The following is a 24,013-nucleotide window of genomic DNA, read 5'->3' as shown; positions in this document are numbered from 1 at the left end:
TCTATGTTGTTGCTCCACTCGACTTTACTAAAGCATTTTACTGAAAGTGAGGTCCGGCGCCGTGTCTCTGGTTACACTGCCGCCGACTCTAGTGGGCGCACACGGGTCTGTGTGTAAGGTTAAGCCAAGAGTTTGGGACTCTTCCAGGATAAGTCTACCTTTTAGGTCCTGCCTTACATACCCCCACTGCTGATGCGCCGCATTGAAGTCTCCCACTATCACCAGCGGGTTCAACCCGGCCAATTTGATGGTTTTCTTGAATATCGTTCCGAATTTGGTTTTCTTTTGTCTTGGACTGCTATAAATGTTAAGCGAAAAGATACTTTTTGCTTTCTTCCGCCCTGTCATTTCTACCAAGACTGCTTCTATGCTTCCAGTGCTAAAATCGTGCTCTAAGGTTGCTATGTTTCTCTTGACCAGCGTGGCCACCCTGCATTTTTCTCCCAGATTGCTGCAAAAACTTTGTTATCCGGTCAATTTGACTTGATAACCTCCGGTCTCCTGCAGTGCTATAGCAATTGGTTTGTCGTCTAGATTTTCTAGGTGCTGCTGCAGTAGTGCCCTTTTGCGTCGGTACCCCCGGCAATTCCATTGCCATATGGTAGCGTTCTCTTTCTTATTTCGGTTCTTGTCCATTGTTGGAGTATACTATTTGTTCTAGTTTCGTCATCCTATCAGCGATGCTGCTTAGCGCCACAAGGATTTGGTCTATCGACCCCTTTATGTTGCCCAAGGCGTTAAACCTGTTAATAATTTCTTGCATTAGTGCATCTATTCATCCCTCTAGCTGTGTAAACCGCATGCTTAGTTCTTCTACTCGCGTTTCTAGCTTTTCAATTTTGCTGCAGAATCTGCTTGTTAGTTTCCTTTCGAGTACCAAGAGAGGGTCTGACTCACCCGCCTTCTGTTTTACTGGTGAGGGTTTAGTTACCTCCGCGTCCATTTTTTCTTCTTCCCCATTTTCTGTTACCTGTTTCGCCTCTGCTGGTTTTTGTATTACCGCAACATGAACAGGAGGTGTTTCCGGTCCAGATCTGTTATTGATAAGTTCTGCCATCATTTTTCTTAGCTCTGCAATTTCTGATCCTTGCCTTTTTATATCGGCTTCCTGTTTTCCTATTTTTGTTTTTAGCTCTGCGTTTTCTTTTTTTAGCGCTATAGTTTCTGGGCTAGCCTGAGAGGCCTTGCTCGCGTAGCTTACCGCTTCCTTTTGGGGCCCCGTCTTGGGTAGTTGCAAGTCCTCCCTGGAGGGTAGGCACGGGAACTCCTTGTCGTCCGCAAGTACCATACTCGGCCGGGGGTTGTGTTTCCCGGAGTTGGGTCTCCTTCCAGATGCAGGCCCTCCTTTGGGCCCACTCTTGGGTAGCGTAGCCTCGCCTTTTTCATCTTCCAGCCTGTTCGTCGGCACGAATGGCTTCCTGTATATTTTTCTGCACTTGCTGTCGCTTTCTGCACAGATTTGCTGAAGGACGGGGGGGATATCGTGCTAGAAAAACTGGCCACCCTGTATACGCAGTGCCTGTTGTCATCGACGGTACCGGAACCATGGAAGAATGCAAACATTATCCTCATTCACAAGAAAGGGGACTCTAAGGACCTTAAAAATTACAGACCAATCAGCTTACTGTCTGTTACGTATAAGGTATTTACTAAGGTAATCGCTAATAGAATCAGGACAACCTTAGACTGCAATCAATCAAAGGATCAAGCAGGGTTTCGGAAACGGTACTCTACTATCGATCACATCCATACCATCAACCAGGTGATAGAAAAATGCTCGGAATATAACCAGCCCTTATACATAGCATTCATTGATTACGAAAAAGCATTTGACTCAGTTGAAACCTCGGCGGTGATGCAGGCATTGCGAAATCAGGGGGTAGACGAGCCGTACGTGAAAGTGCTGGAAGATATATATAGTGGCTGCACAGCAACCATAGTTCTGCATAAAGAAAGTAACAAAATTCCCATAAAGAAAGGTGTTAGGCAAGGAGACACAATCTCCCCAGTACTATTCAGAGCTTGTTTAGAGGAAGTATTCAGAGACTTGGAATGGGAGCAGTTAGGGATAAGGGTAGATGGAGAATACCTCAGTAATCTGCGATTTGCTGATGACATTGCCTTGCTAAGCAACTCGGGGGATGAACTGCAAATAATGATTGATGACCTAGACAGAAAAAGTAGAAAGGTAGGCTTGAAAATCAATATGCAGAAGACTAAGGTAATGTTCAACAGCCTCGGGAAGGAACAGCAGTTTACATTAGGTAGCGAAATACTGGAAGTAGTAGGCGAATATGTCTACTTAGGACAGGTAGTAACCGCAGATCCGGACCATGAAAAGGAAATAACAAGAAGAATAAGATTGGGATGGTGCGCATTTGGCAAGCACTCGCAGATTATGACTAGCAGCTTACCGGTATCGCTCAAGAGGAAAGTATACAACAGTTGCATCTTGCCTGTACTCACCTATGGGGCTGAAACGTGGAGGCTAACCAAGAGAGTTCTACTTAAGTTGAGGACAACCCAGAGGGCTATGGAACGAAAAATGGTAGGGGTAAGATAGAAAGCGTGCAGAGTGGGTCAGAGAAATAACTCAAGTTACCGACATTCTAGTGGAAATTAAGAAGAAGAAATGGACATGGGCAGGACATGTAGGGCGAAGAGAGGATAACCGATGGTCGCTGAGGGTAACAAACTGGATTCCAAGGGAAGGAAAGCGTAGCAGGGGGCGGCAGAAAGTTAGGTGGGCGGATGAGATTAAGAAGTTCGCAGGGGTCAAGTGGATGCAGCTAGCACAGAACCGGGTTAAGTGGAGAAATATGGGAGAGGCCTTCGCCCTGCAGTGGGTATAATCAGGCTGATGATGATGATGATGATGATGCTGTCGCCCAGCATGTGGTCTCCCCCGCATAGTTGGCATACGGGGGTGCACGTGTGTCCTTGCTCCGGGTCTTCTTTCCCGCAGCCGCGACACTTTATTTTTGTCGGGTCCGGGCATACGTCGGCTCGGTGTCCGAGTCGGCCACACGTCACACACACCTCCAGCTTCTTCTTGTATCTCCAGCATCTTTTAAATGATCCCAAGCACTTTACCAGGACAGGCACCTCGCTCCCTTCGAATAGAATCAGCAGCGAGCCGGAGTCCCCGAGTCTCCGTGTGCCTAATATCGGAGGGTTAGCGTCGCAATCCAGCGTCTCTCTGATCAGTTCCATGCTCATGGCCATGGGAATTCCGTGGATGACTCCTTTTCCCGCGTCTTCCGGCATCGGTGCATGGTTGTTCACCTTCACGGTCTTCCCTCTGATCACCAGTTTCTTGGCTCCTTGGTACTTCACTGCCCTTTCCTCGTTTGCTGACGCTACGAGGATGGTTTGTTGTGTCATATTAATTGAGACCACGTCCTCTCTCATGAGTACCTTGAGGTCGACTCCAGCTTCTTGCGCTAGCGCGCCAGCAACTTCTGCTTCTTCTATCTTTCCCCAATTCGCCGTAATGCCGCCCCTCGGTCTGAGGAGCAGCTTTATAGCTCCGCTTGGTAGATTAATCATTTTCCTCTCCACCGCTCTCTTCGCCAGCCTTTTTCCCAGTTTGGGCTTGAACTTGCCTTGAGTGGTTAGCCCTTGCGTTCCATCTTCCTCCGACACGTATCTTTTGCCTTCACGTCGAAACCAGCCGGTTTGAAAGGCCGGCTTATCAGCCTCATCTTCTGGCGCCGTCATATCGACGCATTCCAGTTCTTGTTCCTTTTCTTCTGTGACCATCTTGGCCGGTGGTAGTGGTGGTGGTGGTGAAAAACGTTTATTCATTTAAAAGGGGTGGATGTACGCATGGGCCGGATCTTTGACTATCAGCCCTTACAGATGCTGGGTGGGGTCCCTAGTACGGGACCCCAGTGGCGTCGGCCGCTGCCCGGGCGCGTTCGACCAAGGCCCTTTGGGCCTGCAGGTCATAGCAGCCGAGCAGGGTTGCCTCCCAGTCCTCCCGAGTGGGGTTGGGGTGAGCAGGAATAGCTGGGTTGGATGGGCAGGCCCACACCATGTGGTAGATGTCCGAAGACTTCTCCGCACAGTGCGGACAACTGCCCGTGAAGGAGGGATTAAAATGTTTTAGTGCTGCCGGGCACAGCAGAGTATTGGTATACAGACGGAGTAGAAGCCGCTCCTCCGTCTTAGATAGACCTTTACTCGGGCGAGGGTAAAGGCTATGACAAGATTGATAGTAAAGAACAATGTCTTTAAAAGAATACGCGGGTTCGAATTCGAGATCCTGATCTAGGGGGTCGAGATGGGAAGCCCGGAAAGAGAGCGCGCGGGCGGCGGCGTCGGCTGCCTCATTCCCTTCGAGACCCATATGAGCAGGAGCCCATACTATTTTCCGGTAAGCGGGGTCCCCGGTATAGGTACAATTTTGAAGTAGTCGGTAGGCTAAGTATGGGGCCCAGCCTTGCTCGACGTTCCGACAGGCCCCTCGCGAGTCGGAGATAATTGTTTTAGAATCAGTGTGAGTAGCTGCCAGCACAATGGCGACCTCCTCCGCGTGGGTTATGTCACGGGCGCGAAATGTAAGCCCGTTAACAGTTTTGGACTGGTGGACCACTGCGGCCGTGTACCATCCCCCATGGTGGGGGCCGGAGGCGTCCACGTAGTAAATGCCGGGTTTCGACCCATAATGGCGGCCCAGGGCTTCCGCCCGCGCCAGGCGCCGACCATTGTGGTCTTCACGTGTCATGTTTTTAGGAAGAGGGCGTACGTGGAGGGCGCATCTCCACTCGAAAGGGAGGCATACACGATCTTCCATAAGAGTGGTATGTTGGATGTGTAGCCGGGCAAGGAGGCGGCGACCCGACAGTGTTTTAGAAAGACGTGTGTATTGGTTGGTTAAGTGAGCCTCTCGGATCTCCCGGAACGTATTCACCATGCCCAGGCCAAGTAGACGCTGGTTGGAGGTGTTCACGGGGAGATCGAGGGCTCTCTTAAAAATTTTGCGCAGGATGACTTCGAGTGCATCCTCGTCTTGTTTCCGAAGGTGGAGGTAAGGAGTCGAATACAAGATTCGACTGGTCACAAATGCATGCGCCAGCCGCAAGGCGTCTTTGCACCGCAACCCCCCACGTTTGTTAGAAACCCGGCGGACCATGCGGCCCACCTGGTCCCCCACCTTACGGAGTTTCGCCAAGGTAGTGTCCGACCGTCTATGTTGATGAATGAAGAGCCCCAGTACCCGGACTTCTGTTCGTTCAGGAATTGATCCTGTCTCTAAAAAAAGCTCAATTTTGGCCGTACACTTTGGTGATGGACGTATGTGTGCAAATTCAGATTTTTGAGGGGAGCATTGAAGGCCGCAGCGGCGAGCATAACGGTCAACTATGGTTGCCGCTTGCTGCAGGTTGGCCTCAATATCTCCAAGAGAACCTTGCGTGGCCCACAGGGTGATGTCATCGGCATACAGCGCATGCTGCACACCAGCGACAGCACCCAACTGGGCTGGCAGGTGCATCATAGCCAGATTAAATAAGAGAGGAGACAGCACTGCACCCTGTGGTGTTCCTCTGGTTCCAAGTTGGAACGGGCCATGTTCGGTGTCCTGGATTTTAATGTAGGATTGGCGATCTGTCAAAAATTGCCGAATGTATCTGAACGCGTTGCGTCCGCAACCGGTTTGTGAAAGATGAGTGAGTATTACCTCATGAGTAACGTTGTCAAATGCTCCTTTCAAGTCTAAGGCGAGTATGACCTTGTCGTTGTGAGGGCATTCGACAGGATCAAGAACGTCCCGATTAAGTTGTAGCAAAACATCCTGTGCGGACCTGTACGGGCGAAATCCGAACATGGAGTCTGCGAAGATGTGTTGATTTTCCATGAACTCGGACAACCTGTCACGCACCATCGTCTCCATTAGTTTGCCCGCACACGAAGTTAGAGAGATGGGGCGAAGGTTGTCCGTGTTGATAGCCTTGCCAGCTTTTGGAATGAAAGTGACCAGAGCAGTCTTCCAGTCGATGGGGAGTGGCGCGTCCCCAAGACAAATTGAATTGATGTAATCCAATAAGGACTGGTAGGCCGGGTCGGGTAAGTTAGCTAGTAATTTGACTGTAATTTTGTCCCGACTCGGGGCTGTGCCACGTTTCATTTTCGCCAGGGCCGCCCGCAGATCGTGGAGCTGAAACGGCTGATCCAGCTCAGCGTTCTCCGAACCTGCATAAGAGTGCGCCGGTCCGCGGGGGTCTTGGGTAGTGCACAAGTATTGGTCCCGCAACTTGTGCGCTAGCTGAGTTGTGTTGCCCTTAAAGCTGTGTATGGCACGTTGTAGATGTTTCTGAGTTTCTGTGTGTGTCTGCGTTGGGTCGATAAGAGCGCGGAAGAGCCGCCAGGTGTTCCTGCTGGACATCTCCCGCGCCGCCGTGTTGCAACGATCCACCCAGTTGGCGTCTGCGAGCTGGGCCGCATACTCGGCCGCCTGCTGGGTGAGCTCGGAAATTCGAGCCTTAAGTTTACGGTTATGCTTTTGTCGGCGCCACCGGCGGACAAGGCAATGCCGCGCTTCCCAGAGGTGGAGGAGGTGGTTATCTACGTCTGATACCGCCTCGGAAAGCTGAATTTTGGTTTCGGTGGAGCGAAGGCTAGAAACCAATTGTTCGGACCATGACTGGTAGCCTTGCTCGAATATAGATGTAGTTGTGTTGTAATTTTTCCTAAATTTGGACCAGTCTGGGAGTCGAGCCTGTGTTGTGGGTTTTGCTAATGGTCTGGTCCGAATTGTAGTGTTTAGTATACAGTGGTCGCTACCGAGGGTTTCCTCAGTGTTGACCCAGTCAGCATACTGAATGTTGCGGGTAAAGGTCAAATCCGGACACGTATCCCGAGTCACGGAGTTACCTATACGTGTTGTGTGGACGGGGTCTGTGTGAAGAGTGAGGCCCAACGTAGACACAAGCTCCGCCAACTTGCGTCCCCGTTTCTCTTCACGGCGGTACCCCCAGACTCGACTGGGGGCGTTAAAATCGCCCACAATCAAGAGGGGGTCCCGACCCGCAGCTTTCAGCGCATGGCTAAAAAGGTCCGAGAATGATACATTCGGCAATTTGGGTGGGCAGTAGACATTTAGAATGTGCAGTGGTGGGTCCTGCTTGCGGAGGGGGAGGAGAGTCACCATTACATGGGAATAGCCAAGTTGGAGGTTCAAGTCGACCATGTTTGCTGTGTAATTTTTATGAACGCATAGACAAGACGAGGGGTCCTGCTGAAACGTCGTATAGTTTGTTAGGGTGGCGCCTTTTCCTGGCTCCTGAAGGGCCACCACGGCGGGCATATGCTCGAAAGTTGAGAGGAAAAGCCGAAGGTCGGCCCGCTTAGGGCGAGACCGCAGCCCTCGGCAGTTCCATTGAGTTACAGTGATGGGGGAGGCCAATTTAGATAAGGGGGAACGCCTATACCGAGGTTGTCCCGCCATGTTCAGGTTTTGGGGTTAGAGGAGGGAAGGTAGAGGCCCCGGAGCCATCAACCCGGGGCTGAAATTCAGCTCCTGGGAGGGGGCAGCTATCTTCCTCATTTTCAATGTCAATTTCTCGACGCGAAAATTTTGAGGGCCGGCTGGATAAGTTTTTGAGAGGAGCGGCCCGGCGAGACGTGCGGGGGAGATTCGCGACATGTTGAGCGATCATGGTAGGAAGGGCCTCCATGACTTTGGCAATGATACGCTCCATTGCCGTCCCGATAAGGGTTTCGAATTTGGCGTTAAGGCGGGCCTCAAGAATGGCCATGGAGGAGTCCGAGGTCACCGGCGCCGCCGCATCGCTCTCCATGGCTTCTGCTTGGGGGGCAGGTTGTGGGGGAGGAGCAGTTTTAGTTTCAAGGGCTTCAATTTTGGCAAGTAGCATCTCGTTTTGGACCCGGAGAGAAGCTACCAGGTTTTATGAAGCTCGGCGTCGGCCGCCGAGCGAGCGTGAGGAGAAGGGGGGTGGGAGGAGGAGGCAACCCTACCCGAGCCGCTCACCTGTTTTCCTTTTTTGACCGCATTTGCCCAGGCACCGCTTTCGCCTTGCTTGAGTTGGGAGTGGGCTTGCTTCCCCGAACCGCCGTGTGGGGGCGGTGGTGGCGCTTGGTCGCCTTTGATGTCACGCCCGCTTGAAGGTGCTTGCTTCTTGGAATTGGTGGCGTCACCGCCGGTGACGTGATCCGGTTGACGTGGCTTCTTGCCCGTTGCGCCAGTTTTGCCGCCCTTTTGGGCAATCGTATTGGTGTTGAGGCGGTACTTGGCGGTACAGTCTCTGGAGTTTGTGGCATGGCCGCCACCACAAACAGCACAAATTCAGCTTACACTCATGAGGGGCCCGCACTCCCTCGACGAAAGGTGCCTGTAGTCCACACAGGCCGCACTTATCTTGCAGTGGATTTGGGCATGTGTCTGCCCTGTGACCCACGGTGCCACACACACCGCAGGCTGGGATAGTGCGCAGGTAGGGCTGCACTTGGACAATTTCCGAGTTGTAGGTCACCGTCCGTGGCTTCACTTTTCCGGCAAAAGTAAGACGAGCCTTATTGGAGGTTCCAAATTTGCGAATTTCCAAGATAGTGCCATGCCTCCACTGGACACCATCTTTCAGGGTTTCCGCTGTTTCGTGATTTGCCACAGTGATAACGCCGTAGCAAATTTCTTCGCCATTTTGCTTGAGATGGCCTCGCAGTGGCACATCTCCCTGAGCTGATTGGATCGCGAAACCACCAAGCAGACGGTCCGCCACGTATTCGTTTTTGGTGCTCGCAATGAGTAGATTTTGCTCGCGGGAAATAACGAAGCTGAGTTCGGACGCCATTTGCACGCCGAGATAGGCACGCAAGGCTAAGCCCAGCTCACCACATTGGAAGACAGTCCCGATGGCCACAGCGGTTCGGGGCTTGATGATCACGACGAAATCGTCGGGGCGGAATTTGTAGAGAGGTCTGGGCCTCCACGATGACTTGGGTTGGCGATCCTTGGCCGCGTGCGAGACGCGGTCGTGCTGAGGTGGGGTTGACTTACCGGATGTCAACCTGGCGTCTGCCGCCATCTTCGCCTTCCGGCGCTGAGAGCGGCTCTCAACGAGACGGAGGAGATTTGAGTCCCGGAGCTGGTCCGATGGTGCCGAATTGGGTTCCCCGGCTTGAGGAACCGTCGACCAGGTCATGGCGTCCGGGTCGTAGCCGCATTGAGGCAGGGCGTTCGCCATGTTGATGCGGAGAGTGGCTTCCTCGCCGCCGGACGCCGGCGCAGCCGTTAGGCTTAGCGGCGGCGCCACCGAGCGCGAGTGAAAGTCCGCTCTAAAGTGGTGAAAAATTTGCCCACCGGGATTGAAGTGGTGTCCCTGTGTGCCGGGCAACTTGCTGCGTCCGATGGATGCCAAATTTGCGGGGTTTGACGAATTGCTCCGTGGCTCTTGTCAAAAACTGACGGAGCCGAGGTGCCACGCGTGCATACGTGCGCGACGCAAGGTAGAGCTTTTTCTTCACTCTGAAGCGGGCGGCCTGGACGCCGCCGTCTTGTCAACGCTGATCTCCCATCGCCTGGCCGGTCTCGGCGTCTAACGCGCATCGGGTAGCCCCGACCACATTGCGACGTTAGGCCTAGCGCTAGGCTTAGCGCTCGACTCCCACGAGGCGACTCAAGGGTGGCGATAAAATCCAAAAATTTGTCCTACCGTTGAAAAACCGGTATTCCACAGAAGCTCCGTAGCCCAGGCAATCGCCTTGCAAGGTCTGAGCGCCGCACGGCAGCTGCGTCCCTGTCTGTTGACTGCGTCGTGGTCAGACCCATGCAGAGCACGTCCGCCGGCTTCCGATTCTCCCAAATTACGGGACTTTAGAGCGTGACGTCAAAATGACGACGCCGTGACGCCTCGGCGAGACGTCAACGCGTGACGAGAATAGGAATCGACCAATGATCGCCACAGTGCCGCCCCGGGCCGCTTATTTTCATGGCAAGAGGTTTATTTGCATGTCAAGGAGCCGTTTGCTAACTCTTTTATACATATAGCGTGTGAATAAATTAACTGAAGCTTTATTTTTCAAGAAGCTGCATTTCAAATTCAACATCATGAAAAAAATCAAAAAGCAGCTACAGTTTTGCAATTAAATGCTCTCGTGGGTGACTTCTATTGCCGCGAGGACGCGCTGGCCGAAGTAACCAAACCGTGCAAATGGCACCCGTCAGTAAAACAGCAGATTCCACGGCTAGTGCCGGCTTTTGCGCATCGTCTGAAGTCAAGGTACTGTGTGATGGTCCTAAATGCGCGGATAAATCATATCGAAAGCAGTGCGATCGGGGATTTGTTTATTTCTCTTTAAGAAACAGAAACAAAAGAAAGATCGACCGTGGAGCACGCTCAGTTGGGCAAAATATTTTTATGTCCACACGAAAGTCTCACACACAAATGCTTCAGTTAGAACGAATACGGGGAAAAGCAACGCGGTTGAGCGTACATTACCAACCTCGCTTGTTTTCATTCGCTTTCTCTGTATGTCGCCTTCGCATCCGCCTTTTGCTTTGGGTGCACTGCGGAGCTCAACCACCCTTCAGCATCAACTTGGCAGCAGTTGAGTTCAGCCATTTGACGCATGTACTTGCTCACAATCAGTTACGAGAGGCCGACTATCTGCAGAGACTTGAAATCCTCCGGAGGCAAAAAAAAAAATCGAAGCACGGATGACAGCCGCACCGCACCGACAGAGCGGCCGACTGCGAGCCTCATCACAGTTCATCGGCGCTTTCGTCGTACCACCATTCCGCTTTCGCATTTTCAAGTCGAAGTAGGCGTCGGAACTCGCCGAGCAAGTAGAGCGCATTCTCACATACCGCCCTTCGTCGTTGCTCGCGCCGGCACTGCCACTTCAGCGCCGCAGCCACCACTCCACCGCTGTAGTGCCTAGGCACTACACCACCGCGGACGCCGCCGCCATTTTCGCTCTAAAAAGTTTTAGACCGCCTCATCGCGCTCTACAAAAATAGTCTAAAAACCACGGGCATAATTAGATACGCGACGTCATCTGTTTTTTCGCCTCCGCGACGCAATCGTTGTTGTTGTTGTGAAGAACTTTATTTTTCCACCGATGTAGAAGGCCCCCTCCCTTACTCCTCGCCCCCGGCACGCAGGCCTATGGAACGGAGGCCGGGGCCTCCGCGACTAAAGACAGGCGAAGCGACATTGTTTCTTCGCGGCTTCGGCCGCCAGGCGGATAGCTTGCTGCTGGGTGGCGGGGGACTCGCTCCGCAGTAGCAGTTCCCAGGCTTCTCTACTATTTATGTTTTCCTTCGCGCCAGGGGAATCAAGGCATTGTCAGATTATCTTTCTCCGCAGGTTTCGCATTTATCGTCCGCCTTTTCCTCCACTTGCGTGCGCCGCCAAGTGACGGCCTCCTTGCTATTTAGCGTTTGGTCCGGTGGTGGCAGGGACCTTCTGCTAAGTCTGTAGATTTCCTTATACGTTTGCAACCTCTCGTCCATCCCATCGCAATCAGGCGTCTCTACGGCTGCCCAGAAGTAGAGAGCTCGGGCTAGCTCGTGCGCCGCCTCATTGCCGGGGACGGATTCGTGCGCGGGGGTCCAAATAATTCGATTCCTTCTTTCAAGTTTCCTTTCTCTCAATTTTTGGCTGCCTCCTTCGAGACCCTCCCTTTTCCAAAGTTCCAGACAGCTGTTTTGCTGTCACTAATAACTATGCTGGCTTCCGTTCCAACGCAAGCGAGCGCTATTGCAACTTTTAGAGAGACTGCAGGAAGCAGCAACATGTGTAGAAGAGTACGTGAGAAAAAGGGGCCTCGCCTGTGCCACGGAGAAGTCGGAACTTCTTAGGGTAGGGTCCAACCCCACCAAGGTGGACCTGACAGTAAGGTTAGAAGGCCAAAATATACCGGAAAGGGACATGATACGCATCCTAGGCATGTGGATCCAAGGAAGCAGAAGATGTACCCACACAATCAGTCTACTCAAGACGTCAACAGAACAAGTAAGCCGCATGATAAAGAGGGTATCGCAGAACAGAAGCGGGATGAAGGAAAGCGACACGATCAAGCTCGTCGAAAGCCTGATAGTCAGCAGAGTTGCCATACCACCGCATGACCAAGAAAGACAAAGAACAGACGGAGGCGCTGCTAAGAATAGCGTACAAGACGGCACTCCACCTACCAAAAAACACATCAAATGAAAAGCTGCTACAAATGGGCCTAAACAACACATTCGAAGAACTAACGGACGCCCAGCTAAGTGCGCAAATAGTCAGGCTCCAACAGACAGTCACCGGCCGCAAGCTCCTAGAGAGATTAGGACACGACGTAGAAGGGATCGTAGATAGAACAGCCACCATTCCAGACGAGGTCCGTCAAACACTGGATGTCAGCCCCCTGCCGAGAAACATGGATCCCAACCTCCACGCCGCTAGAAGGCAGGCAAGGGCAGACTATGTGCAGCGGAACCTAGCCACAATGGAAAATACGGTATACACAGACGCGGCCCTATACCCATGGGACCGCAGGACCAGAAAGTTCAGAGTCGCGGCAGCAGTGGTAGACCACATGGGGGAACCAATCAGCAGTGCGACGTTAAGAAACTGTACGGTAACGGAGGGGGAGGAGGCTGCCGTAGCTCTAGCGGCCGCCGAAGGTTACCGTAGGAACAAGTCTCTCATAATCCTAACAGACTTCAAAGCAGCATGCAGGAACTACACACGGGGCAAAATAAGCAAGGAAGCGCTGAGCATCCTCCTCGAAGCAAGGCTTCCAAATAAGACCTTAAGACACAGGATTTTCTGGATACCGGCACACACCGGGATAGAGGGTAACTCGAGGGTAGACAGCCTAGTTCGCGAGATCACGAACCGAGCAGGGCAGTCAAAAGCCCTGGAGGACCCCATAACGGTGGAACCAATATATACAGAAATACTAAACTGCCACAGAGGGCGGAGATTCAAATACCCACCACCCCACACATCATTAACACAGCACGAGGCGGTCTGCTGGCGGAGACTGCAAGCAGGGACATTCCACAATCTATACATACTACACAAGATGTTCCCTACACAATACAGGAACACATGTCCGTGGTGCGGGGCAACCCCCACACTATACCACATCACATGGGAATGCGAACAAAACAGAGCCTTCCACAAACTAAATAACCCGAGTGCGGAACAATGGGAGGGTCTGCTGACCAGCAGCGAGCTCACGGCCCAAAGGGCACTGGTGTGGCACGCCTGCGAAGCAGCAAGACTCAGCGGTGCCCTGGAATAGGGGCGCCGACCTTGTGAAGAGGCCGAAGATACGAAGACATCGGCCCGCCGCAAAATCCAGAAACTTTTTAGAGCAATAAATGTTTTTTTTCTCTCTCTCTCTAGCCGTGTCTACATTTCGGCTTCTAACGGACGCGGCGGTGGCGGCTACGCCGTGGCCGTTGACGACCGCAGCAACCGCCGCCCCCGACTTCCCGCTAGCCGCGTCCACGTGGGCGACCTCCCCCGGCTTCATTTTCTCCGCTTTCTTTGCGAGCGTCTCGGCCCTCTTTTGTCTCCTCTCCTTGTTGAACGTAGGGTGCATGTTTTTAGATAGGGGCACTGTTATATATTCGCGACACTTTCGTGGAATGTCCACTTTGTCGCAATTGTTCCTCTATCTGACTGCAGTCCCACCCAGCCGAGGATGGTTCTGCCCGTGGTGGTTCTGCTCAATCCTTCTATTGCGCCATGCGCACAGCGTCCGCTAGTTCCGTCCGATTATTGTAAACCCCCATTTCGAGGAGGCTTTCAGTCGAGGTCGAGATGGGTAGTCCCAGAGCCCTCTTCGCGCATCGTCTGATGAATGCGTTTATTCTCTGCTTTTCGTCTGATCTGATGTTTAAGAATGGTGTGGCGTAACAGATGCGGCTAGTGATCTAAGCCTGCATTAGTTTCAGGAGGCTTCGTTCCTTAAGGCCCCGACCCTTGAGTGCGATTCTCCTGAACAGACCCGTGACTTGCGTGGCGTACGCGTTCAGTTTCTTTACCGCTGTATCGTTGTACCCATCTGCTTGTAGAAACAGCCCCAGGATCCTAATTTGTTCGACTTCCGGCACTGTTTGACCGTCTACTGTTACGCTGATGTTTATCTGGCGTTTGCACCTGAGCGCCTTCGGGTTGTAGATAACAGTTCAGATTTTGTGGAGAGCACGAGAGGCCCCTTTCGGCCGCGTATGACACCACGGTGTCCGCCGCCGCTTGCAAGCGCTCCAAGGTATAGCGCTCCTCGATGCTCGCGTCACTCCTCTGGGTGGCCCACAGGTTGACGTCGTCCGCGTACATGCTGAATGTCAAGTTTTCCACCTTCCTCAGTTCTGCGCGGAGGTTTCACATGGCAACAATAAAGAGGAACGGGGACAGCACCGAACCCTGTGGCGTACCCCTGCTTCCTAGTTTGACGGTGGAGGATTTAATGTCCTGAAACTTTATCGTTCTACCCGACAGGAAGTCTTTTACGTAGTCGTATGTATTTTTTCCGACCCCCAATTCTTGGAGGCCAGAAAGAATTGCCGCGTGTGTTACGTTATCGAACGCCTTTGTCAGGGTACCCTCGCGTCCCTGGTTTCGCTTTCTATGATGTCGTGTCTCAAACGGAGCATTACATCCTGCGTGCACAGGCCGGGCCGGAACCCAACCATTTCGTGCGGCCACAGGTCGTTAAGCTCCATGAAACGCGTTAGTCGCGTTTGGACCATACGCTCCATCAATTTCCCTATACAGGATGTTAGAGAGATTGGTCATAAGTTCTCTAGAGACGGGGGTTTGCCTGGCTTCGGTATCAAAATTACGTTTGCCGTCTTCTACTGTTGTGGGAGGCGGCCTCTGTCCCATACGATGCTCATGTATTTGGTGAGCGTGCGGATGGAGTTATCATCCAAATTTCGGAGAACCTTGTTTGTGATTCCGTCTGGGCCGGGAGCCGATTTTGTTTTTAGGCCTAATATTTCGGTGCGAACCTCCGCCTCCGTGATCGGCGCGTCTAAGGCCTCGTTTAAGGGTCCTTCGCAATCCGGCAGGGGTAAGGTTTGTGTGTCGCCTACGTACATGTCAATTAGTTTCGCCATTAGTCCCTCGTCCGTGCTCTCGAACGCGTGTCTGACTTTCGTCAGTCTTATGCCCGATTGAGTTTTCGAATTGTCAGGATCAAGTAGGTGTCTGAGTAGGCTCGAAGTATTAGCAAGGCTCATGTTCCCTTCCATCTGGTCACACCTACTACACCAGTTTTATTCGCAAAGTTTTACTGCGTAATCTTCAATCTCTTTGTTATATCTTGCTATCCTTCGCCTAAGGTTCCTGTTCCATCTTTGCGACCGTAGACGCCTCTCCATGCCGCATTTCGCTTCCCACATATGAAGGAGTTTGCTGTCAACCGTCACCGGCGCATCGTCCTCCCGTAGGGTCGTGGTTGCTTTCTCTACTTGTTTAAGCGTCTCTGCCCATTGCTCTATGTTTTGGATTTTATCTCCCGATTCGCTTTTTTCTCTGATTTGCCTAAACCTGTACCAATCGGTGATTTTGGGCTTTTTGAAGCGACGCGTTTTGACGCCCTTGCTGACGGTGAAAGCCAGAGCAAAGTGGTCGCTGCCGAAATTTTGAGCTGTGTTGTTCCAGACTGCGTCTCCCGTGTTTTTTCCTAGGGTAAGGTCCGGGGTGGTATCTGCACAGACGCTGTTTCTCATCCTGGACGGACAGCTAGGGTCCGTCAGGAGGGCGAGGCCGAGCTCATGTATGTCCTCCCACAGTCGCCTGCAGAAGAGGGCGCGGAAACGTACCTTTCTCTGCTGAGGGGTGCTGTACACGTTTCAGATGAAGAGACTAGGCTCTTCCTTGCGACCAGTGATAATTTCTATTAATGCAGCTTCGATGTCACGCGAGTTGACCTCATGCTCGACTACCCCTATGTGTCTTTTAACTAGCGTGGAGACGCGGGATATTTCTCCGCGGTCACCGTGGAACGCCTGATATCCCGATAATTTGGGTAGACCTTTTCCTGTTTCCTGAAAGGCTATACATATACTAAAGGTTTTTCTTCGCTCTGCTCTGCTCGCTTTCGTTGGAATCCGCGGCAGTTTCACTGCCACACCAGAGAGTCTTCATTTTTACTGCGCCTGTCCATTTTGTTGAATTTGGGTCACAGTCTTTTCTCATGTAGTTAGCCTCTCGGTGAAGGCGTTCTGCATCGCGGTGAATTGCGTCTGCATTTGATTTACCGCACCCATTAATGGGTGAGGAGGGTGTCAATTCTTTCAAACCTTGCTTCGTATTTAGCGCCCAGTCTCCTTTCCAATGCCACCAGCGGGTCCGTGTTGTCCCCTTTACGTTTTTGCTGGGGTGGCCTGATTGTTTCAGTAATCATTTTCTCCTCTTCATTATCCCTCGGATCAGAGCGCGCGACTACGACCTTTGTAGGCGGGGGAGAAGGCATCTGTTTCTGTGCCTGTTTTTGGGGTACCAGTTGGTTCCTCGGTGGAGGAGGGGGGTACTCTTTTCCATTCTTAAATTTTGAATCTCTGTAGTGAGCGTGCTGAGCATGCTCTTGAGCTCTCGATTCTCTTTTTCTAATTTTATAGTTCTCTCGTCTGCCTCCCTATTTACCTGGGAACTGCTAACCGTGAAGCATACCGTTTTTCGATCTCCGCTCGGACTGCCTCTGCGTGCAGGTGGGCCCCACGACGTCTTGGGGTCCCGTGTAAAGCACCCAGAGCTGCTGGCAGTGGAGGAGTCGGCCAGGGTCCTCGAACTGGAGCGCCTTCGTCCAGAGCTGGATCGGTCCCTGGTACCGGAGCTCGAGCGTCGTCGCCTAGAGTTGGCGGTGGCTCCTTCCTCCAGCCTCGGGAAGTCTCCCTCTTTGGCTGTTAAGTGGTGGTTGTCCTTGCTGTTTAATCTCGATCTCCTCCTTAGTAGCCGGGTGTCCTCTTCACCATTTCTGGTTCTTGGGCGTCCCTCGCGCTCGCAGTTTTGCGTTGCACATGCCATTCTCAGTTGTTCCTGCTGATCCAGTTTTTTTCTCCCATCGTCTTTTTTTAGTGATGATCTCCTGGCATCGCTTGTTGCCGAGGAGGTGATTCTTTCCGAATATCTGGCACCTCGGTTCGCATAGATGACCTTTCGGGTTTTCCATGCCGCATCCGCGGAACTTTTTATTCGTCGGATCCGGACAGACGTCGTCTCGGTGTCCCATGCGGCCGCACGCGTGTGCAAACTTCATATTTCTTCTTGTATAAGACGCATCTTTGCGCGAAGGGAGTTAGGTACACCCAGCGCGGTACCTTCTGATTTTCGAAGAGGATTAGTATCGTCTTGAAGGTTGCTCCCAGTCTGCGAACACTGAGCACCGGAGGGTTCTCTTTACTGCTGCGTGTTCGCTCCATTAGCTCTTCGTTGGAATAGCGTAGGGGGACGTCGTGCACGACTCCCTTGCCGCAATCTTCAGGCATAGCGGGATAGGCCTTTACTTCGATATTGTCGCTGCCGCAAAGAACTACGCGCAAAGCCGCGTACCTTCGTCCGCGCTCTTCGCTAGTAGTGGCGATTAGTATGGACTGTTGCTTTATATTTGCCGAGATGTCGTTCTCGACGACCTTGAGCTCGATGCCGGCGGCGCGGGCGATCGATTCAGCCAGTTAAAACATTCCACCTTCTACTAGGCGGCTGACTCCGCCCCGGGGGCGTATTAGTATTTTTTCGGCGTCACTCAGTATCTTCGCGGACTGCTTCTCTACCGATTTTGCCGCTAGCTTTCTTCCGATGGCGGCCTTGTGACCTGTACACTGTAAAAACATTTACACACTTAAGGGTGTTTTGGCGTGTCTATAACTAACCCCCTTACGCCCTCTAGGAAGGGTGCAATGAGGCACCGATACACCCTTTTAAAGGGTGCATAGGTCGGCACTGCACCCTTTTGTAGAAAGGTTTCTCAGGGCGTTCCTACACCCTTTGCCAAAAAGGGTGCTTGAATCTGCACCCTTTAGAATAAAAGGTGTTGCAAGCCTATCTGCACCCTTTGTCAAAAAGGGTGCTAGTATCTACACCCATTGCTGAAAAGGGTGCTGTAAGCATACCTGCATTTTTTCATGCAAAGCTCTTAAAGATGCACATATTACATTGCATCGCATGCACGTTCAGCTATTATGGGTTGATTCAGGTTAATCACTTACCCATTATATATTTTCTGCCGTCACAGTGTGTTATTGCATCTCAGCAATTTATACCGATTGTCTTTAAACATGTGGATGTGAAAACATGCAATGAAATGCAGTACGTATAGTGAATGCTGTTTATTGAGAAGCCGCTCATGACAAAACATCAATAGTTATACATTCGAGCTGAGATCAAATAAATTTAGTTCGTACTGTTGATATGAAGCGCTGCGCGGCTGGTTTCGCCTTTGAAACCGTCACACCTAAGAATAGGTGCTCGACTAGGCAGCACAAGCTCTGCGCTGGCTTGGCATAGTTGAGATTAAACAGCCAGTACGCTGCCATTATGGCGGTGAGCCCTTGAATTGCGTCGATGACCCGGAAGAGGCGCTGTCGTTCGATGTACAGAAAGTAATCGTCTGCAGTTTCCAGATTCCCGTTAGAAAAAACCACGCATGGCGTCAGTGGCTTCTCTCCTTCCTGCGTCATTAAAGATAGTGTAGAACAGTACATATTAGAATACAATGTCCGGACAGCAAACAATACCACTGCATAATATATATATATATATATATATATATATATATATATATATATATATATATATATATATATATATATATATATATAATTATTGGGAGATAACCCATTGTTGTGCATTTTCACGGCTTTTCTTTAAAATCTGATCTTCACTATTCCTTGCTTCTCGTATGACCAGAAGTGAGTTTCTGTAACTGACTTCTCTGTAATACAACAGTGAAGATCCAATTTTTTTGCCGCACATGCAATAAATTCACTACATAAAATGATAGGAAGGCCAAGGCCGCAGAGTTATACATATTTAGTGTCCTAAGATATGTATTGACAGGCCAGCTTCTTTTGAAGAGACCTTTTAAATGTTTTACATAATCCGCACTTACAACAGGCACGAACATTGCCTCCGTCGATTTCGGTTCACAAATAATTTTTGCAAGAAGCTTCAGGATCCGCACAGCACGGATGTCTGCAACACAAACAAGAAATTTCGTATGAGCCATGATGATCTACCTTTCAAATAGAAACCACAAGAGAGCGAAATGAACAAGACATCGGTGCAGCCACTTGCCCATACTGCAGATTTCATTTGATTTTTTGGCAGGCGAAAACACTATACAACCATACATAGGCTTGACCCATGATTAAAAACACGTTTCTGACGCCTTATTCTGGCAGCGGCGTCGCTGGCTTCAGCGATCAGCAGCATGTCCTTTTTTTTTCCTCCTGGCAGTTTGCCGCTCAGAACCAGGCTCATATAAGTCTGAATGCCTTTCTCGATGGCTTGCAGTCCATTTCTTTTTATCAATATATTGAAATCCTCGAGAAACTGTAACATCTAAATAGTTCATGCAAATACATGATGTACAACAGCAAAATATTTCGAGGGATAATCACTATATGCAACAATGACAGATGCAAAGTGCTGCTTAAGTGCTAATTTATGGGGTTTAACGCTCGAATGCGGCTTGCGCTGTGAGGGATGCTGGAGTTGTGCGTTCAGGAAATTTTGGTCACGTGGAGTTCTTTTAACTGCATGAATCGCACACTAATCGCACATCTTGTTTTTCACTTCGATCGAAAAGCAGTGACCGGAATTGAACCCGCCTCCTCGAACTCGCAGCAGCAAATAAGCCACTGCGTCGGGATGCAAAGTACAAAAATATGTTTGCCATTATAATCTAAAAGCTGCTAGCTGCGCAAATAACTACAAATTATCATTGACATTTGTCTGCAGCAGCTGTAGTTACTTGATCACCGATTCCATTTTTTTTTCGCACAGTCTGTCATGCTCTTTTATTTCAAACTTCAAGATTTCAAGCTTTTTAGTTTGCCTGCATTCTTGTTTGGTCAAGTTCTTGTTAAGAAGCACTAAGATGAAGGCTAATTGACGTAAACCAGTCCCATTTTTGCATGCATCACCGGGTATCCTTTGGTTAATTAAAGATTCTTTTATGCAACTAGCCTGTGAGAAAACTTGATATCTAAGCTATCAATGGCAATGTGCTGCAGTATACCCACTACTGAGATCTGCAGTCGTAGTTTTTGATTTGGAAGGCCTAGTATAACTTTACTAATATTATTGGCTTGATATATTTGTTTATCTATTAGCGTAAGTTTATCATATAGTCTTGCAGAGGGTTGGGGGGGGGGATTCTTGATATCTGCAGACGTGTATGATTTAGTACTACCATGCATGACGTACAGAAAAAAGATAATGGACTGTCTGTTTAAAATAGCAAAATAATGAACTGAAATAGCACGAAACAACATGGTTATGCACTTACCAACTCAGATAAGGATACTGCCAGGTAAGGATACTTGATAAGTGCTGTGGCCACAGGCATTTGGCACAAGTCCTGCACTCTAGGTTGGTGCGTCACTTCCAGTCGGCAGCGTAGCTGGTCGATCTGTGGATTTGGTCTCCTCAATTCTTGGCATAACCAAGCCTCATGTTGGGCAAGGCTAGTGCTGTCTTCAGCACATGGTGGCAAGCTGAGCGCCTGTGTAAAAGATTGAAAGCATTATAGTAAGGCTTCAAAATAACCTAAAACTGAAATATGAAGCACTTACCAAAATTTGACCCACTCGGCCTCGCTGAAGTTGGTCTGAGGCACTGGTAGCATCGATTCGAGGTCTTTTTGCAGCCTTCCCGAACTTAAGCCGATTGAGAGTGACCCTTTCAGTTTCAAGTTTCCTGCGTTCGATCTTAAATTTCTGTCGTAGGAACATGACCCAAGAGTCCTGAAATATCGAAGCATGAGATTAAGTACGCAGGCTATTACTGGAGGCATATACGCAAGCATATAATTATAAGGCATTGTATGAGTAACCGCCGTCTTCACAGTGACAAAGGAGGGGGATGTGTCTTCTTTTTGCCCGCGTAGCCGAACTGTGCACCGTGCGACCAGTGGACGCCCACCCATAGTGACGAGACAATGGTGGGCGCGCGTCGTGCTCTTACGCTGACAATGTTTCTGCATACCCCTATTCTGTCCTGGCTGCATATAGCTCCAATTTTTAATTTCGTACTCTCTGCTCACTGTTTTTTTTTGTTTCCCCACCGCAGCTCAGTGCATCCGAGAGCAATGGCAGATACGGCTGTTGTCACAAATTGTTTCCTTCATTATTTCATTTTCAATAAAACCACTTTTTTATGATGGCAACAATTTCGTGAAAATTGCCAACAGGTGACCATGGTCTTTGCACCTCTCAAAGTAGTACAATTGTCTGACAAATGCAAATCCGCGATACCATAAAAAAGCAGGCATATAGGGAAAAAATGACATATAGGGAAACTCTTGTCAAAAGCGTCCTCCATTTTCTCCAAGGATTGTATACGACTGCTAAGAAAAATTCACTCAGTTACTATGTCCTTATTTAGTAAAACAAGAATTCAGGTTTTCAAGATGCTCACATGCCCACTTCCACACGTGTCCGCCAGCTGTGGGTAACGCGCCACAAGAGTACGTCCCACATTTTGGTAGAACTTTCTTGAGGGGTGGCTGAAAAAAATTTGTTTTATTATATTCTTACCGAATTCATCGCTGACGGAAAAACTGAAGTATGACAATGATTAAATGAAAGTTTACTTACAATGTATGTGCAGTTATTTCTTGAAATAACAAGTCAACTATCCTTGTAGTGACGTAAAAGCCTATTGTCTGGTTTCCCTTCAATACCGCATTCAAAAATCCAAGGTCCGGAAGGTTGAACAAAGTCCCATCATCATCATCTCCACTAAAAGAACATAAGAAACCCAGCCAGTAAGAGGAAAAATAAATGGGCAACAATATCCAAGCAGCGCCTACTTCAGGAACAAGAGGCCTATTTTGAGCCCTTCAAAAATAGTAACCAAAATGTTTCCATGTTAAATTTACTAACGAGTTTTTAGCTAGGGAGTTTAATCAGTAAATCAACTATATATATATATATATATATATATATATATATATATATATATATATATATATATATATATATATATATATATATATATATATATCGGTGGGTTCAGATAAGAAAGGTAATCATGGTCCCATGACCATTTTTTGTTTGCAATGAAATATTTATATGTGGTGGGCAAATGTCTCGACACAAAGGAATGAACCTTAGTTTTGCAAGATATGCAGTTGTTTTCTAAAAAAAAAAGGATATCACTTGATGTAGAAAGCGCCGTTTTTTCCATTTCAAGAAATTGCAAGTTTGGAGCCCTGCTGCTTATACACAAAAATTTTACCGTGCATTATTTTTTACTCAATAAATCTGCACATTACTTTAAGGAATGTTATAAGAACATTTTTTTTTCGAACTTGCTTTAGCCTAAAGCCTCAAATTTTGCCCAAAATTAAGAACATGACGTCCATAATCTAGTCAAAAAGCTTTAGTGACAACAGCTCAGTTCTTCGTGCCAGAATGTAGGATTGAAATTCGACTTTTTCGCAGCGCTTTGCTTCTGGAGGAAACTTTGCGATTTCTTTACTAGAAGAAGTTCGGCAAGAAAAAATTCTTTTAATAACTTTCCTTAAAGTAAATTTTGCTTATATTTATTGAGTAAACAATAACGAGAATAAAATTTTAGTGTGCAAGCAGCAGGGCTCCAAACTTGTCACTTTTTGAAATGGCAAAAACGGCGTTTTCCACCTGTAGTGATATGCGCTTTTTCCCCCGGAAAACTACAGCATATCATTCAAAACTAAGGTTCATTCCTTTGTGTCGAGACTTCAGCCCACCATACATAAAAATTTCATTGTAAAACAAAAAATGGTCTTGCGACCTCGATTACCGCCCTTATCTGAACCCACCCATATATATAGGCAACCTCATTACGTTCTCCTCTTATTTTTGTCCTTATCTCTCAGCTGAATACATTACTAAAGCCCTATACGGTGTCCCTCAGTATCACAGTCGCTTTGGGATGTCAAAACGAACTACCAGTTAGGACTACCAGATGTATTTCTAATAGCACTGATTCTCAATGCTGATCGCAATCTTTCCACGTATGTACGTAAATATTGCCAGTCTTTCGCTTCAAAAAGTGAATGCCTCTCCTGACCAATTGCACTACTATCACACACCTCTGCTCGTACTAGACAGTAAAGAAAACGGTGTTCCCGTGTTAACATAGTAAAGGCCATTTTGCTATCTGCGCTCAGTCTTGGAGCATACCTCATAGCAACTGTGTAGGGCCGGTCCTCGCTCATTCTTGGAACCTCAGGTGCCTCTGAAGTGTGAGCCTGCGCAGTCCACGAAATCAGTAATGAGACAGTATAGTTGCGTCATGTTCTCTAAACAACCCCGTAGAAGTTGATACCAAATATAGGTGGAATTTTCTGCTGCACAAAAAGAGGACGCTGAATTTCACAATCTCGTCTGACTTTAAAAAATATTTACCATAATCGGGCTAAATCGAATTTCTATCCACTTAAACATTCCTGATCACAAAGCTGGGCAGTGAAAACCAGAGTATACAATCGCGGTCAGTGGTGCGTAATAGGAAACCTGTATTGTGCAGAGAATTCTGCACGCGCTTGCCACAACCTTTCATCTTGCAGTCACTTCACTCACATTTTTTTGCTTCAGATTTGTGCGCTCTTTAGTCGTAGCGAGCGGTGTCACATCATGCCGCTCTGGTCGCTGCGGCTATCGTCTTTTGGGTATAGTTTAAATGATTTGGAATGCAAAACACTGGAAATCAGTACAGTGCTGGAGCCATCGACCTTTCTTACGCTTCTGGTATGCATTCCAGTCTGGATTAACTACAATCTCCTTTAGTTGAACTCGGGCTAAAAAAAGGTGAAACGCAACTAAGCCAAGCCTCAC

The 24,013-nt window shown here is 49.3% G+C and overlaps 2 protein-coding genes across 2 annotated transcripts in view; one reads left to right on the top strand and one right to left on the bottom strand.

The window, feature by feature from the left end:
- Positions 1-24,013, top strand: part of LOC146181587 (tRNA (cytidine(32)/guanosine(34)-2'-O)-methyltransferase-like) — a 308,502-nt gene that overhangs the window by 154,391 nt on the left and 130,098 nt on the right. The window lies entirely within an intron of this gene.
- On the bottom strand, positions 3,878-9,206 carry LOC146181593 (uncharacterized). The gene is made up of 3 exons (XM_084577723.1): positions 8,855-9,206; positions 8,318-8,509; positions 3,878-7,458 (listed from the first exon to the last, which is right to left on the bottom strand). Exons 1-3 carry the CDS (start codon positions 9,204-9,206, stop codon positions 3,878-3,880), a joined length of 4,125 nt encoding a protein of 1,374 aa, XP_084433849.1.

This window comes from Amblyomma maculatum, chromosome 8 (genome assembly GCF_055883805.1).
Source record: "Amblyomma maculatum isolate TAMU_Amacu chromosome 8, ASM5588380v1, whole genome shotgun sequence".
In the NCBI taxonomy this organism is placed as follows: domain Eukaryota; kingdom Metazoa; phylum Arthropoda; class Arachnida; order Ixodida; family Ixodidae; genus Amblyomma; species Amblyomma maculatum.
This window is presented reverse-complemented; position numbering and strand designations above follow the sequence as displayed.